The 15,391-nt window shown below is 41.8% G+C and overlaps 1 protein-coding gene across 1 annotated transcript in view; it reads left to right on the top strand.

Annotated features, from left to right (window-relative positions):
* Positions 1-14,818, top strand: part of LOC149427525 (uncharacterized) — a 72,331-nt gene extending 57,513 nt beyond the window's left edge. Inside the window, exon 4 of the mRNA XM_089667936.1 lies at positions 14,690-14,818. Within this exon, the coding sequence (XP_089524062.1) occupies positions 14,690-14,818 (129 nt within the window). The remainder of the gene's footprint in view (positions 1-14,689) is intronic.
* The last annotated feature ends 573 nt before the right edge of the window (positions 14,819-15,391 follow it).

Genomic DNA, 15,391 nt, shown 5'->3' on the forward strand with positions numbered 1-15,391 from the left:
TGAGGTGTATTGGCTTGTTGCCCTCCCCTAATGCTCAGTGCTTTGTGACATCCGTATTGTAATGGATATGAAAATACCCTGTGTCCTGAGATGTACAATAAAGAAAATGGGATTTTTCATTTACTTGTAAAATCCTTTTCTTGGAGTACATCACAGGACACGGACTCCACCCTTCTTGTTTCATGGCTTGCAACAAAACTGCAGCTATGCCTGGGAAGGGGAATTCCTGCCTTTTTTTGCCAGGATCCAATCACCTGATGGCAGCATTTGATCCCTGTTTTTAATATGAAGATACCCTGTTTCTTGCAAAGAAAGACTTCTTACACCTAGAAAGTAAAACTATTTTGAGGTTGGTTGTAATAGTCAATGTTCCCTTTATTGTAAACCTTTTCTACAGCTCATTGCTAGACAGGCAGATGGACCCATGAGAATGATGGGCAGCTTGGCAAATGCCAGTTGCTAGATGGAGGTAGGGTAGAATATAGACATTCCATATTTCATTTTCATCAGACTCTTGTATCACCAAAAGTGTATTTCCAGGGTTTAAAGGTGCCCTTTAGTCAGCACTTGCTACTATTGATGGATGTGTGTAGTATGCTGATGAGCGTGAGGGTTTCTGAAAGGTAATTAGTATGATTCCCCCCCCCATGCTGATTGAACCTTTAACCACTTAATTACTGGGCACTTTCACCCCCTTCCTGCCCAAGCCATTTGTGAGGTCATGCAACACTGAACCTACATTTTTATCTTTGACCAATAGAGCTTTCTTTTGGGAGTATTTTAATCAACACTGGGTTTTATATTTTTGCTAAACAAACGAAAAAAGACTGAACACTTAGAAAATGGAAAAAAGTTTTGTTTTTTTCTTCATTTATAACATTTTGCAGATGAGTAATTTTCCTTCCTCGATTAGGCAGCACTGATAATCAGGGCATTGATCAGTGCCCTGATTATCAGTTTAAATGTCCCTTGTCACAGAAAAGCTGGTTATCGGCTTTCCTTTCCTCAGATAGTGACAACGCTGAGGAAAGGAAATGCCGATACCCGACATTTGTTTACATGTGTACAGCTGTGATTGGACATTGGCTCTTTACCCTGATCGGTGATTTGCGGTGCTGAGGGACACAGCTCACCACTGATCACCATGCCACTCACAGAACTCATGAATGATGCAGGTGGAGCCCCACATGGCCACTTTTTTTTTTTTTTAATAAAATTAACCGCTAGAGGGGGAGAAATTCCCCTGCTACTTGTCGCTAGATGCAGCGGAGCGTGCCGGAGCTGCAGAAGTGGTAACATGTAACCTAAAAACAGGTGGAACATGTAACCTGTTCCCAAAGGTGAACTTGTCCTTTTAAGGTGGTTTTAGGAGGAGATTCACCTTCATTATTAGTCCTGGTGATAATTGTCCTTGATGCAGAGAGTGATGGGAAATCCAAAATGAGTTTTTACTGAAACAGGGTTTGAGGGGACATCTGTTCTAGTCACAGCAGTTTGAAGGATATCCCCTCATTTTGGGGAGATGGCCTCAAACTTCTCACTGTCTTTGGGGCAGAAAGTGAAATCTCCCTAATAGGACCTTCCCTACTCTTTACTAAGCTTTAACCACTTGCCCTCCAGAGGATTTACCCCCCTTACTGACCAGGCCATTTTTTGCGATACAGCGCTGCGTTACTTTAACTGACAATTGCGTGGTCGTATAATTCTGTACATAAATGAAATTTTATGTCCCTTTTTTTTTTTACCCACAAATAGAGCTTTCTTTCGGTTGTATTTGATCACCTCTGCGATTTTTAATTTTTTGCACTATAAACAAAAAAAGACCGATATTGGAAAAAAAAACAATATTTTTGACTTTTTGCTATAAAACCTATCCAATAAGAAATACAATTTCTTGATAAATTTAGGCCAAAATGTATTCTGCTACATGTCTTTGCTAAAACAAAATCCCAATACTTGTAAATGAATTGGTTTAAGTGAATGTTTTAGCGTCTACAAATGGCGGTATATATACTGGAATTTTTATTTATTTTTATACTAGTAATGGCGGCGATCAGTGGGACTGCGGGGGGCATTCTGGCACTAGGTGGGAACTGACTTAACTGCCACTGACATCCCCAGTGACACGAATACAGTAATCGGTGCTAATAAAAAGCACGGACACACTACGAATGACATTGGGCAGGAAGGGGTTAACATCTGGGACGATCAAAGGGTTAACTGTGCGGTGTGTTTTGGTGTGTGCTGTGTTTTACTAGGGAGACATGCTGTTTTGTATGTCTGTTTTGCATGACCATGCTGACAGGAGAGAGACCTATTTACATACAGGTCTTTCCCCTGTCAGCTTTACCGGACAAGCGCCGAGCGTGTGTCCTGTAGCAGTACTCCTGCTATATGGCGACAGGTAAGTGGTAAAAAAACAAAACTAATGCCTTAACGTTGACATTGCTTTCATATCCAGACAGCAGCAACACCTGTGGCTGCCTGAATACCCGACAAGTGACTACATTTGATAAGGTTGCATTTTCTGAGCCAAGTGGTGCTCACGGCTGTTTATCTTTTTAGTATCTTTATAAATTTGTGTTTTGTTTTTTTTTTTCATGGTATAGAGAATGTGTATTTTTTTTTTTCCTACCAGTTTTTAGATTGCATTTGTCTCTTTGTTTGGTGGTGTTTCTGGTTCTGTTACTTACCATGCTTTTATAGAAAAAAGGGTCAGAGTAGTTTGTAACAAGGATTGCATTTGGCTGGTTTATTGTAAACGGATATTACTAATCTGATTTTAGTTCTTGCATGCTAAATGAAAAATTAAACCCTATTTAAAACCTGTTATCAGATTAATTTTCAGAAATGTGACAATACATATGACAGGGTGGGGGAAAACATTGTTAAAATGTTGGTGTGAAATGACAATTAACCTCATATTTATCTCTAAATGAGTGCCCCACCCTTTGTGTGACTAGAACACTCTTAGTCATTGTGTCAGTACAAATGTGTGTTGCTAATTCTAGCTATTTGTTCCACAGCACTAAAGACAATGTTGTCTAAAGTGCTAGATCTCAATTTTTCTAGAGCACACGGATGGTTTTGTGCCTTTGTGTGTTTTTTGTTTTTGTTTTTGTTTTTTTTCTTTTCTTTTTTCTTTCTGTGTCCTGTGTGGTCAGCAAACATATTACTGGTTCAAAAGTGTTTTTATATTGTATTATAGTGTTTATTTTTCCTAATCCTTCCCAAAACTAAAATGGATGGTGTTTTTGGTTAGTGTTTAACTTTAATATCTCCATTGTAGTATGGCTCTAAAAATGGTTTAGACATTCATGAATATGTTTATGTGTATATTGTATGTAGATGTGTCAATTGATCAGAAGATGTTTAAAATGAACGTTGAAGTAATTTTTCAGCACCTAGCCAACGTTCTGTTCTGCCAACCTTTTTTTAAAGAAATTTCTACGTTCTGTCACTTAGTTGCCTGCTGTTGGGTAGCTAGCGTAGAACAAGAGGCTGTACACAAAAGTTTCATTTAATGTTAAATGCAGGCCTTTTCAGCCAGGATTCAATGAAGTTCCTAGGCTCCTCCACAGGTTGCTAAGGGTTGTCTGAGCATTGGCAGATTCATCTACCACCTACAATGATCACCAATGTTAGGAGTAATTTTCCACTGACATCCATTGTAAGGTTCACTTCTTTTATGACTGCCTTTGTTGGAAGGCTTTTTTCCCCTCTTTACAACCTATATAAGAGGGCACTATGCTGTCCACCAATGTAAGGGTGCATGTGTCCACTCGCAACAAATGTAGGACACATCTCCACTGACTGCTTGTAAAAGGGGACTGTCTGTTTCTTGTATTGCTGTATCAGAGACCTGATTTTTGACAGGTACCAGCTCCCCATGCTGCACCAACTGCCTAGGTGATTAGAGTGTAAGTTCACCCCCCCATCTCTCCCAGCATCATCTTGGGACACGTTTGCAGAGCTGGGTCAAATAAAAACAGTGCAAGAACTGTATGCGGCGGACGTGTCATTCAGGTCCCAAGTCACCCATGCAATTTTGTCAGAATAAGAGACATTAGCTGCAGTGACCTTCCCTCTCCCCTCCCTTCTTCTCAAGTTAATTCAATAAACAAATGGTTAGCCGATGCCAGAACCTTCTTCATCAGCTCCTTGAGAGGGTAGATGCAGCCCCCTACATGCCTATTAGCCAAATCCACACTTCAGTCTCCTAAACCCATCATATTTGCAAGCTTGAGCAATCTGAAAAACTTACCAGATCTCCATGCCCCCCCCCCCCCCCCCAATACACATTTCTGTCTTGGCAGTATCAGGATGTTTCATAACTCAAGAACAAGAAATAGCAGTATACCCAAAATAAGGACATTCACTATATTGCCAAATGTATTGGAACACCCCTCCAAATCATTGTATTCAGGTGTTCCAATCACCTCCATGGCCACAGGTGTATAAAATCAAACACCTAGACTTGCAGACTGCTTCTGCAAACATTTTGTAAAAAAAATGGGTCGCTCTTCAGGAGCTCGGTGAAATCAAGCGTAGTACTGTGATAGGTTGCCACTTGTGCAAGAAGTCCATCCATGAAATGTTCTTGCTACTAAATATTCCATGATCAACTGTTAGTGGTATTATAACAAAGTAGAAGCAACTGGGAATGGCATCTCAGCCACAAACTGGTAGGCCATGTAAACTGACAGCGGGGTCAGCGCATGCTGAAGCGCACAGTGCGCAGAAGTCACCAACTGACTGTAGAGTCAATAGCTAAAGATCTCCAAGTTTGGCTTCCACGAAGTTTGGCTTCATGTGGTCTTCAGATTAACACAAGAGTGTGTACATCACCAAATGCAATGCCAAGCGTCGGATGCAGTGGTGTAAAGCAATGTTTCTCAACCTTTTTTCAGTGAAGGCACCCTTTTAAAGTTCTGCACAATCTGAAGGCACCCTTTAAAATTCTGCACACTCTCAGGCCCCCACCAATCTAAAAACCTATTGTACACGCATCCAGTACACCCAACGTTGGAGGTGATTTGAAAGCAAATACACCTGTGCACACTGGTACCGACTAGTATTCGTGTGTCTCTCATTTATCTCTCCCTCACTCTGCTAATGTGACCACCGAGAGGGCCAAACAAGGATGATGTGCATGTACCCGATGTCCTCCTCAACTGATTATGTCATTTGTTGTTAGGATGCAGGCAGCTAGAAGGTCATAAAAGTGCATAATGAAAACCTGTGGCTTTGTGTACTAAAAGGCAGGATTGATCCACCTGCTGGCTTGTGTACAATTTTTGAGCTTTTTCCTCACAAATGCATTTCTGGAAGAATGGTCAAACATTCCCATAGACACACTCCTAAACCTTGTGGACAGCCTTCCCAGAAGAGTTGAAGCTGTTATAGCTGCAAAGGGCGGGGCCAACTCAATATTGAACCCTACGGACTAAGACTGGGATGCCATTAAAGTTCATGTACGTGTAAAGGCAGGCGTCCCAATACTTTTGGCAATATGGTGTATTCACCTTTATCAGTTAATTAGTAAAGTTTTAAGTCCTAACACCCCTATCTTAGATGAGATGGGGAGCTAACGGAACACATCACTCCTAGGTAAATTAGACATCCAAAACCTGTCATATTTATTTCCATTCCAAAGGTAATCCATTGCTTGACAATAATATGCAGGGTAGCAGACTGTAACCTGTAGGTATTCAAATATAGAAAGCTGTGTCTGGGGCATGGTCTTTAACACAGTGACATCCCAGTAGCTACACCTTAGGTGAGGGAATGGGCAGAGTAGCTGGGCCAGCACTTAGTGGATTAAAGACAGTCCCAGAAGATGAGAGGACTGTGTGCAAGGAGAAAGGGGGCTGTGCTAGGTAATTGACTGACTCTTCTGAAGTAGCCAAATGTATTAGCAAGTTCATAAGGCACACTGCAATTGATTTAAAGAAAAAAAAAAGTTTATGGAAAAACACTGCAAATAAAATACATTTTCTGTGCCTTTTCTTAATAGCAATTTTTAAGTTGGTAACGTATGGGGTGTTTTTTTTTTTCTAATACTGCTTTTATGCCCTGGTTTTTCAGGGACTTGTTTAATGCAATCAAACTAACTACAATAGTAGTTGTTTAGCAATTTTCCTGGCTATAAGGCACACTTGTTTTTCCATGGCCAAATCACATTTAGGTGATCCTTCAACTTCTCAGGAAAAATTTGCTTTCTGCAAAAGCGTTTGCTTTAGTTCCTCTGTTTCTCTTAAGCAGACCATAAATTGTTGGAATCTCGGCCGGTTCAGAAGGAGTTGGCTGAGATTTGATCCATGTATTTGCTGGCTGATTGTACCCAAGTTGATCCATTGATCAACTTGGGTATAACCACTGTGTTCTCCTGGGGGCAGCCATCCCAGCCAGTAGAACACAATAGCTCTGCAACACTGACCTGTGATCCATGATCCCTTTTGTACAGGGACTGCAAGAGGCATATGCTAAGTTAAATAGGTACTTGCGCTGTTCAAATTTAAAACAAATACAATCAAAGTGGTAATAAAGCCCACACATTTTTATTTTTTTTTTTTTTTAACCTTAAAGTGGTTCTAAAGGCAGAAGGTTTTTCCCTTCATGCCTCCTACGCATAAAAATAAAACCACCAGGGTGCAGCCCCCCTTCCCCCTTCTTATACTTACCTGAGCCCCATCTCAATCCACAGGATTCACAGGAGCCTTGGCTATCGCTGGACATTCTCTGCTAGTGTAAGCCATTGGCTCCTGCTGCTGTCAATCTTAGTCAGAGGAGAGAGCAGAGCCAAGCCGTGCTCTGTGTCAATTGACAATGTCCATTCGCAGTAGCGCGGCTCGGGAGCTAGACTACTTGAGATCCCCCATAGGAAGACGCTTGCTATTGGGGGTACTCAGCAGGGGGAGGAGCCATGACTGCTGGCAGGAGACCAAAAAGAGTACTGGAGCTCCTCTGTGCAAAAACATTGCACAGAGCAGGTATGACATGTTTGCTTTTTATTATTATAACCTTTTTAGAATCATTTTAATGTATTCTTTGCATTAAAGTAAGACATGTTTAGGCATCAGTATACCTCTTTTACTTACCTGAACACTCATTCTATCCAACACTGTGCCCGTTTACAGCTCTTCTCTCCCCTCACTTCCTGGTCTCCGAGCCATTGGCTTCCTCTGTCAATGAAAGACGGGAGCGGTCTGCGGGACAGAGTCACTGTTTTTTTGTTTGCTTTTTTTTTTTCTTTCATCACTTTAATGGTATAGTAGTGAATACAGATCTACATGTCTAGGGCTTGACAAGTTTGCTTTGAATCTAGGAGCCAGCTAAAAAAAGTTACAAGCCAATTTTTTTTTTTTTTAAGCATAATGTGGGTTGTCAGCTTTCAGGGCAAGGCAACTTTTTGGGCTACAAGCTTCACGTGATCCGATTTTTGCTGTACAACAATCATGGCAAAACCACCCCAGGTTTTAGATACCAGCACCCAAACCTGTGTTTTGCGATCACAGCGGTTCTGCTGCGACCCCCAAAATGCCCAAGTGTGAATGGAGGCGCCCTGGTTCACACACATGCGACTCTGGATGCGTTTTCAAACTCAGATTCTCATGACAGGCTAGATATTATCTGTTCTTATTGAGGTGGTTTGCACAGATGTGATCCACATGCATTGTGTTTTGAGTGCCATTATGAAAAGTGTGCGAGTTTGTAGCGGTGCGTTCCAGACTTGCAAGAGTAGAGTGGTATGCAGAGAAAAGTGTTCATAGGATTGCTATTGACAGGAGTTTTTTGCATTGAAGTCAATGGGAGGTGTTTTTGCATTGAAGTTAATGGAAGACCGTTTGCGAACCCAGGTGCCAGGATGTAATTTCTAGATGCCATGGCGACCTGGCACCTGGGATTTGTCGAGCCCTATACATGCTTATCTGCCTGGAGTTAAGCTGTAATGAAGGACTGACGGGTGGAGAGGACTGGCTAAAGACAACAGTTGATACCTGTGCTCCGTTTTGTAACCTGTGAGCCAGCTGCATGTATGGGCACCCACAGACAGACATGAATCACCAACACTTGCAAGATGGGGTAATGCAGCTCATTCCTATGGATGTTTTAGAGATGGGCAAATGTCCCGTAGTTTGACCTTTTCAGTCTGCCTTTCAGCAGTTTTTTTTTTTTTTCTTCTTTTCTTTTCAGAATCCTGGAATCAGCTGACTGCAAGGTTGGCTTCCAGCTGTTTAGTTTTGTTTATATGCGATCTGCTTCCTATGCTGTGGGGGAGGGGGGCCTGCACAGGAAGTGAGGTAACACCACAGACATTTGTCAATTGTGGCCTTTTAAAAGCATGGTGTCCCCGTAACCATAACAAACAAAAAAGCCCTTTTGACATCGTGTTTGGTCTCTGTGGAACACTCATCTGTATTTTTAGTGTTCTAGTCTCTCTGCGGTTTGGCTCGGGTAATTGTTTAATTTCCTCCAGCTCTTGTCCGCATTCCAGGTCACTCTACAGACAGAGGCCCATAATCTTTATGCCTTCAGCAGACACTGTGAGACTGTCAAACTCTCCTTAGGCTGAATTTTCCTCTATTCCCAAGGCTTTAAAAGTGAATGTGTTTTTGTGTTTTTTTTTTTTTTTTTCCTTTTTCTGGTCCTCCAAGTTTGAGAAAAATACAAACTAGGAGCTTTGGTTAAGCTGACAACTATAGTTCCACCAAAGCTGCTTAGACAAAGCTGGCTACTCATGGCTGGATTTCTGTCTTGGGCTGTTGGCCAAACAGGAGAAAATCAATCGATTCCTCCATCCATGCTAGACAGTATGGTTGGCAAAATCTGCTCTGCGGGTTGTTTAGTTTCAAGAGCTGCAGCAGCAGACAAGGCCACCTGCACCTCGAGTTTAGACCAAGGGACTGGCTGAAATTTGAGCCAAAGTGAAAGTTAAATGGCTCACATTTTGGCCTGTAAATTGAAGTTCTGCAAGGTGTGTTTTTTCAGTTTTGTTTTTTTTTCCCACTTGCCTACTAGACTGATTCTGACATTTTTCTGGTATGTAAAAACTTAATTTTTTTTTTTTCTGGAAGAAAATTACTTGGAACCCTCCATACGTGTAAAATCATTTTTAAGCTGAGGCCCTAAAAATAAAATGGTGGGTGTTGCAATATTTTGTCACATGGTATTTGCATAGTTTTTTGTAAAAATACACTTTAATGAATTTTAGTGAACACATTCATAATATAGTACCCAATTTTTTTTTTAAAAAATATAAAAGATGAGTAAATACCAGACCTGTCACTTTTTAAAATTGTGCATTCCTGTGGAATGGCAGAAAACTACGTTCCATTAAATTGTTCATAGGCGACACTTTAACTCCAGACTGGTAACCTGCAAAGGCTTTTACACAGAAATTTTGGCACTAGAATTATTGCTTTCGATCTGACATTTGCGGCAACACCTCACGTGTGGTTCAATCATCGTTTACACATACTTTCGAGAGGGGGCATTACATTTTTTTATTTAATTTAAATTTATTTTTTAAACATGAACGTTGTGTTTTTTGTTTTGTTTTTTTAAATCAACTTTATTGCTATCAGGGATAAACAGCATCCCTTGTGATAGCATGGGCTGTGACAGATCCTCTTTATGGAGAGATCTGGGGTCTATTAGTTCAGATGCTTTCACAAGCCAGTAATGGCTTGTTTAATTCAAACCAAACTGGAAATGACAAAATCCTTGTTGCTTCCATTTTCTGATCTCGCAGAGAGGGAGGAACAATATCTGTTCCTCTCTCTGTGCAGTGCATTAGATGCTGCCGGCCAGAGTAGTCCCAGGGTCCACTTTTTTCCTGCTGTAGAGGTGATTTGAGTGCTTCTACTCTGAAGAGAATTGACCGCTGAAAAGTTTAATCCTGTGGTAACAACTTCAACCCAAGAATGTTATATGATGATCCTGTAGATGGGAAATGGTTAAATATAGTGGCAAAAGAAGTATATAAACCCCTTGTAATTTTGGCTTTTGACGTAAATTGCCATAAATTGTAATCTGATCCTCATCTAAGTCAGACAAACACAATGTGCTTAAACTGATAACAATCAGTTCTAATTTTGTGTCTTTTATTAAACACACCAACTAAACATTCAGCATCAGTGTGGGAGGAGAAAATAAGTGAACCTTGGCGTTAATAGCTGGTTGAAGCTCCTTTTCTTTTGGCAGCAATGACTTAAGTGTTTTGTGGTAGCTCTGGATCAAACCTGCACAACGTTCAGTAGGACCATTCCTCTTCACAAAACTGCTTCCGCTCAGACACATTTGTAGAATGGCTCTCTTGAGGTCAGTCCACAGCAGTTCTACGGAGTTGAGTTCTGGAGTCTGATTGGTCACTCCAAAAGGCACACTTTTTCTGAAGCTAGCCTCTGGTGGACTTACTTTGATACTTATGGTCATTGTCCTGCTGCATCACACAACTTCTACCAAGCTTCAGCTAGTGAACTGCCACCCTGACATCTTGTTGGGATATTTTGATTAACTTGGAAATTCATTTCCCCTCTGGTGGCAATTTGGTCCAGGCTCTGAGGCAGCAAAGTAAGCCCAAACCATGGTGTTCCCTTCACCATTGAGATGATGTTTGGATGTAAGTAAGCTGTGCACTTTTTTCAACACTCCCCAACTCGCAAACACATTGCATTTGCCTGTCCCAGATCTGGTTGCAGTGTTTTTAAAATTAGTGGGTGCACCACATTTGGTGCTATTCATTGCAATTTTAGCCCAGTTTAAATGAATGGGCTGAATCTCATCGCACTGAATCGCACATTAACGCTGTCCTCGTTCTGTTTTCCATGTGTGAACCACCCTTAAATCGGAGTTCCCCTCAAAAGCGGAAGATCCGCTTATTTGCCGCCTCCTCCCTGCACTGCCATATTTGGCAACTTTTGGGGGGTGGGGGGAGCAGATACCTGTTTTTGACAGGTACTCACTCCCACTTCTGGCGCAGTGAGCCGGAAGTTCGGCCCCCTCCTTCCTCCCACAGGCTCCTGGGAACTTTCACAGGTCCCAGAAGTCTGCCAGACGAATTAGGAAGAGTAGCGCGACTCGTGAAGCTGCAAGCTGTCACAGCCTAGTGCCCACAGTAGAGATGCCGGCGCCGTGGACAAGAAAAACGATGTTTTTGTAGCTGCTGACTTTTAATAAACAAAAAAATGGCTGGAACTCTGCTTTAAGTATTACCTCTGAGATTATAAATACTGGGAGAATTCTGCAGAGGTCAGAAAGTAGTCCCATTGAAACCAGAAAACTGGATAAGGCCCAGACTTGTGCCTCCTCTCTCTGCATCATCTCTTGCATGGATTTAGGCCGGTTGCACACGGGAGTAAAAAATGCTGAGTTTTTTTACTGATCTGAAATGAGATGCATTGTTGTCTATGGGACAATGCACGCAGCTGAGTCAGTAATACAGTGTTGAGTACAGAGCAGTAAAACAAAATGGGTAAGAAGGAAAAAAAGAACATGGGACTTTACTGGTACAGTATAGGACAGACTCGTATTTATAAATGTACATATTTATTTGAAATGCATCTTGCAATGACATTGTAAAAAAATAATGCATGGCTAACCAGCCCAAATAGTAACGGCATAATCTTCTATAGCATGATATCCCCCAAAGGCTGACACTTTTCGCTTGTTGGCTTCTTCAGAACCCAAAAATTGGAGGAAAAGAGATCAGATGCCTTTGCTAAGAAAAAAAAAAAAAAAAAAAATATATATATATATATATATATATATATCTAAATCATTAATCGTATAATATGTTTCACAAAACACCATAATCCTTTAAAAAAAAGAAAACTGTTCTCCGCAAACTCACATATCGTCATGGACGGTGATGCGGGGCAACAGCACCCACACAGGAAGTCAATAAAGTGGTCTTGAATGCGCGTCCATAGCCAAAGCCCCTCCCAATGTCCCAAATCAAATGGTATCCTCTACCAAAGATCAAAGAGACCATCCCAGTGACGTGGAAGATAAAGGAGAGGGATGGTACATCCAAACCACAAGCGACAATAGGTCACTCAGGAGACAAGTAGCAGTTATATTCGTATGTAGATTAGTCCATACCAGATATATGCCATAGATGTGTTCAACAATATAATCTAAATACAATACATAAAAATCAATATGGAATTATCCGTTTCTTAAAGTATTCAAATAAATCTGGCAAGCCTTTCCCAAACACCCACCCAATATTGCTAATAAGGCAAGAGAACGTGCATAGAAGGTACAATGCCAAGCCTCAATATTTCGTAATATGAACCGTCTCCTTTAAATGACCACATATATCCGTACAAGATATCTTCTAAATCGGTGGCTCCAGTAATCAAACAAAGAAAAGCCATGCTCAAGAATCCCCCAATATCTCCTCTGTCATGTCAGCCAGTTTGTCTCATATCTCCTAGATCACTCCATATCATAATCTGCCCGCCGCAGTGCTTTCCAAGAGCAGCATGTGGCGGGGCGCTTAAATGGCGTCATCTGCCGGAAACACAACATGGATCCCTTAATCACTTTTCGCCCTGATAGCCACGGGGTGGAAGTGAACCACATCCACAAACAAGATTGCGCATACACAATCCTACATCACTTCCGCCCTGGTCAGACACGGCGGAAGTACAGCGCATGTGCGCCCAATCTAAAATTCACTACACGGCTTCACAGTATTATCTATTGCATACAGTGGTTTTAGAGCAGAGCACTGCCAGGCAACCACCACCTCAGGTCCACCACCTCGGGAGTCCCTAGGCTAAAATAGTCCAGTCTCCTAGATATTAACCATAGCCAACAGCCCCTGTTGCTCATAATATCTTTTGACAAACAAAGGAAGGAGAGACAGATATACTGTATTTTTCGCTCCATAAGACGCACCTAGATTTTAGAGGAGGAAAACAAGAAAAATATTCTGAACCAATGGACTGCAGACATAGTACAGGAGATGACCAGAGACTGCGGAGCTTTGGGGGGGGTACCCAAATTTGACAGGTACCCACTCCCACTTAAGCGGAGTTGTCCTCCCCGTAGTCTTGTGGGACACGTGACAGGTCCCAGAAGACTACAGGTGGCCATTCAAAAAGTGCAGCACAAGCTGTCAAAGCCGGGTGACCACACTGAAGATGCCGGCGAGAGAAGATGGCTGGTGAAAGCAGGACACCGCTGGACCGAGGAACAGGTTCTTCTGCAAAGTAGAACCAAGCGGCCGGCCTGGTATTCTAACGCGGCGGAAATACCGGGTCGGTCGCTCTATATTTTGCTCCATAAGACACACAGACCTTTTCACCCATTTTTGGGGGGGAAAAAGTGCGTCTTATGGAGCGAAAAATATGGTAATTATATTCCCCATAAATCAACATACTCTGTCCATAAGAACAGTAGAAGAGCGCAGGACATTCAGCCAGACAGTCCAATAAATGGCTCAGCAACCACACCACCGTACTGCACCACATGTTAGAAAGTACAATGCGGAAAACTGCTTATTATATACATACAAACATAAAGATAAAGCCCCGTACAAACTTGATGTACAGCATCGGCATAGATAAAACAAATAGAAAATTTTTCATGTAAGCGCAGTAATTTATTCACGTGTTTACTTGTTTAAGCCCCTTGCACATGAGCACCATAATTTACTGATGGTTACTCAGGAATTTGTGTCGCCCATGTGCAAGGGGCCACATTACTAGCAATGAAGAACACCGGTTTATGCCCCTTGCACAAAGGCATCACAAGTTCCTGAGTAAACATCAGTAAATTATGGAGCCCGTATGCAAGGTCCCTTAATCTCATTCATCTCTCACACCCAATTCAGTCATAGAGGGCGGATCAGTTTATGCCAATGTCTTATGATGGTGGGGGCAGCAGAAAGCATATGGCGTTGAAGGTCTGTCTTAATAGAGTTGACTGAGCTAGGGAGATGTATCCCTAATTTTTAATAAAGATTTCCCAGTTCCTGACCATGCTATAGCCAAAAGATGGCTACAGCGCGGTCAGCTAGTTCTGGGAGGGTGTCCATGGATGGTACTCCCAGAACATCGCCCTTCTGGGGTGGGCATCGGGCGCGATCTGTGATCGCTTTGTCCTTCAGACAATGGAGTCCAGACTGCGTATACTTTTACTATAGATACAGTCAGGCTTTGTGTGATGTGCCGCATTTGTGGAAACTTCTGTTTTCCTTTTTATGCCGTTCCCTTCACTGTCTAATCACAGGCTGGGGAGGGACCAGACAGTTGAATTACTTAAATACAACAGACAACAGGATGGCTGTGCAAATCTCAGAAATTAATGTAAATTTCAAATCCTTTGGCAGGTGACTCTCATATGCATATTGTCTGTGTATTTAGCAGTTTATCTGATATTCAACTTTCACTCTCCTTGGTAGTTTATCTGGTATTCAACTTTTACTCTTTTTGGTAGGATTATGTGAACTGTGATCCCATTGACATTGTATAGCTAAAACTGTAAAAAGGCCATGGCTTTCTTTTGATGCACTTGAGTCCAGAAGAGGAATGTCAGTGACCTGACTTCTGTATGTACTTTGTGTTGTCTGGTATGGGTATGCTTTCACAAAATGTAATCCTACTCTTCGAGCAAAGGCGGCTCCACCAATAACATGAACGCCTGTTGGTTAAAGAAAGTAAATTTTTCTTCACAGGCATGTCGTCCTGCTGCTGGAGGTTCGGGGAGTGATCATTCCTCCTCATCCTGCCCCACTACGGATGTCATCCGGGTGAGTGAATTCTTTATGCATATTGGAGAAAATAGTGGATATTTTAGGAAATAAGGAAGGAAACGAAGTGTGTTCACAAGGGTCATTTTGTTTTAGTTTAGGTAGAACTGATGCCGAGATGCTCTGTGTCTCAGAGAATCCTTTTATAGGGCTAGGTAATTTAGAAGGCTGTTATCTGCTAGTATATTACAGTATACACAGCTTCTTCTGCATTCGTGCACCATTGCCTCCATTGCACAGCCCTCAGAGCTGCTGTAAATCATGCCTCTTGCTGCTCAGTGAAGGCAGAAAGTGTTGTTGGCACGATTGGCCTGTAGCTCTTGGGAATGTGCGCAGCACTAGGTGACCCTGCACCCTGAAGCAAGAAGTGCATTCACAGGCAGGTTCACCAGTTAAAATTATAGAAAGTAAATTAAATTTAAAAAAGTGCAAAATTAAAGTTGCATATCATGTATTTCATTTTCATTTCTGCTTTAAACACACTTTGTTGGCTGTACTGGCTGCTCTGATAGTTGCTTTGATTTTTATCTGTGTGACTTAAAATTAAACTTGTAATATGTTGCCAAAGCCTCTTACTGGTCTGAAAATATCCTTGTTGCATTGTGGGATAAACTGTGCATTGTCTTT

Source organism: Staurois parvus, unplaced genomic scaffold (genome assembly GCF_062004578.1).
Source record: "Staurois parvus isolate SC_StPar_1 unplaced genomic scaffold, SC_StPar_1.0 ptg003683l, whole genome shotgun sequence".
NCBI lineage: Eukaryota > Metazoa > Chordata > Amphibia > Anura > Ranidae > Staurois > Staurois parvus.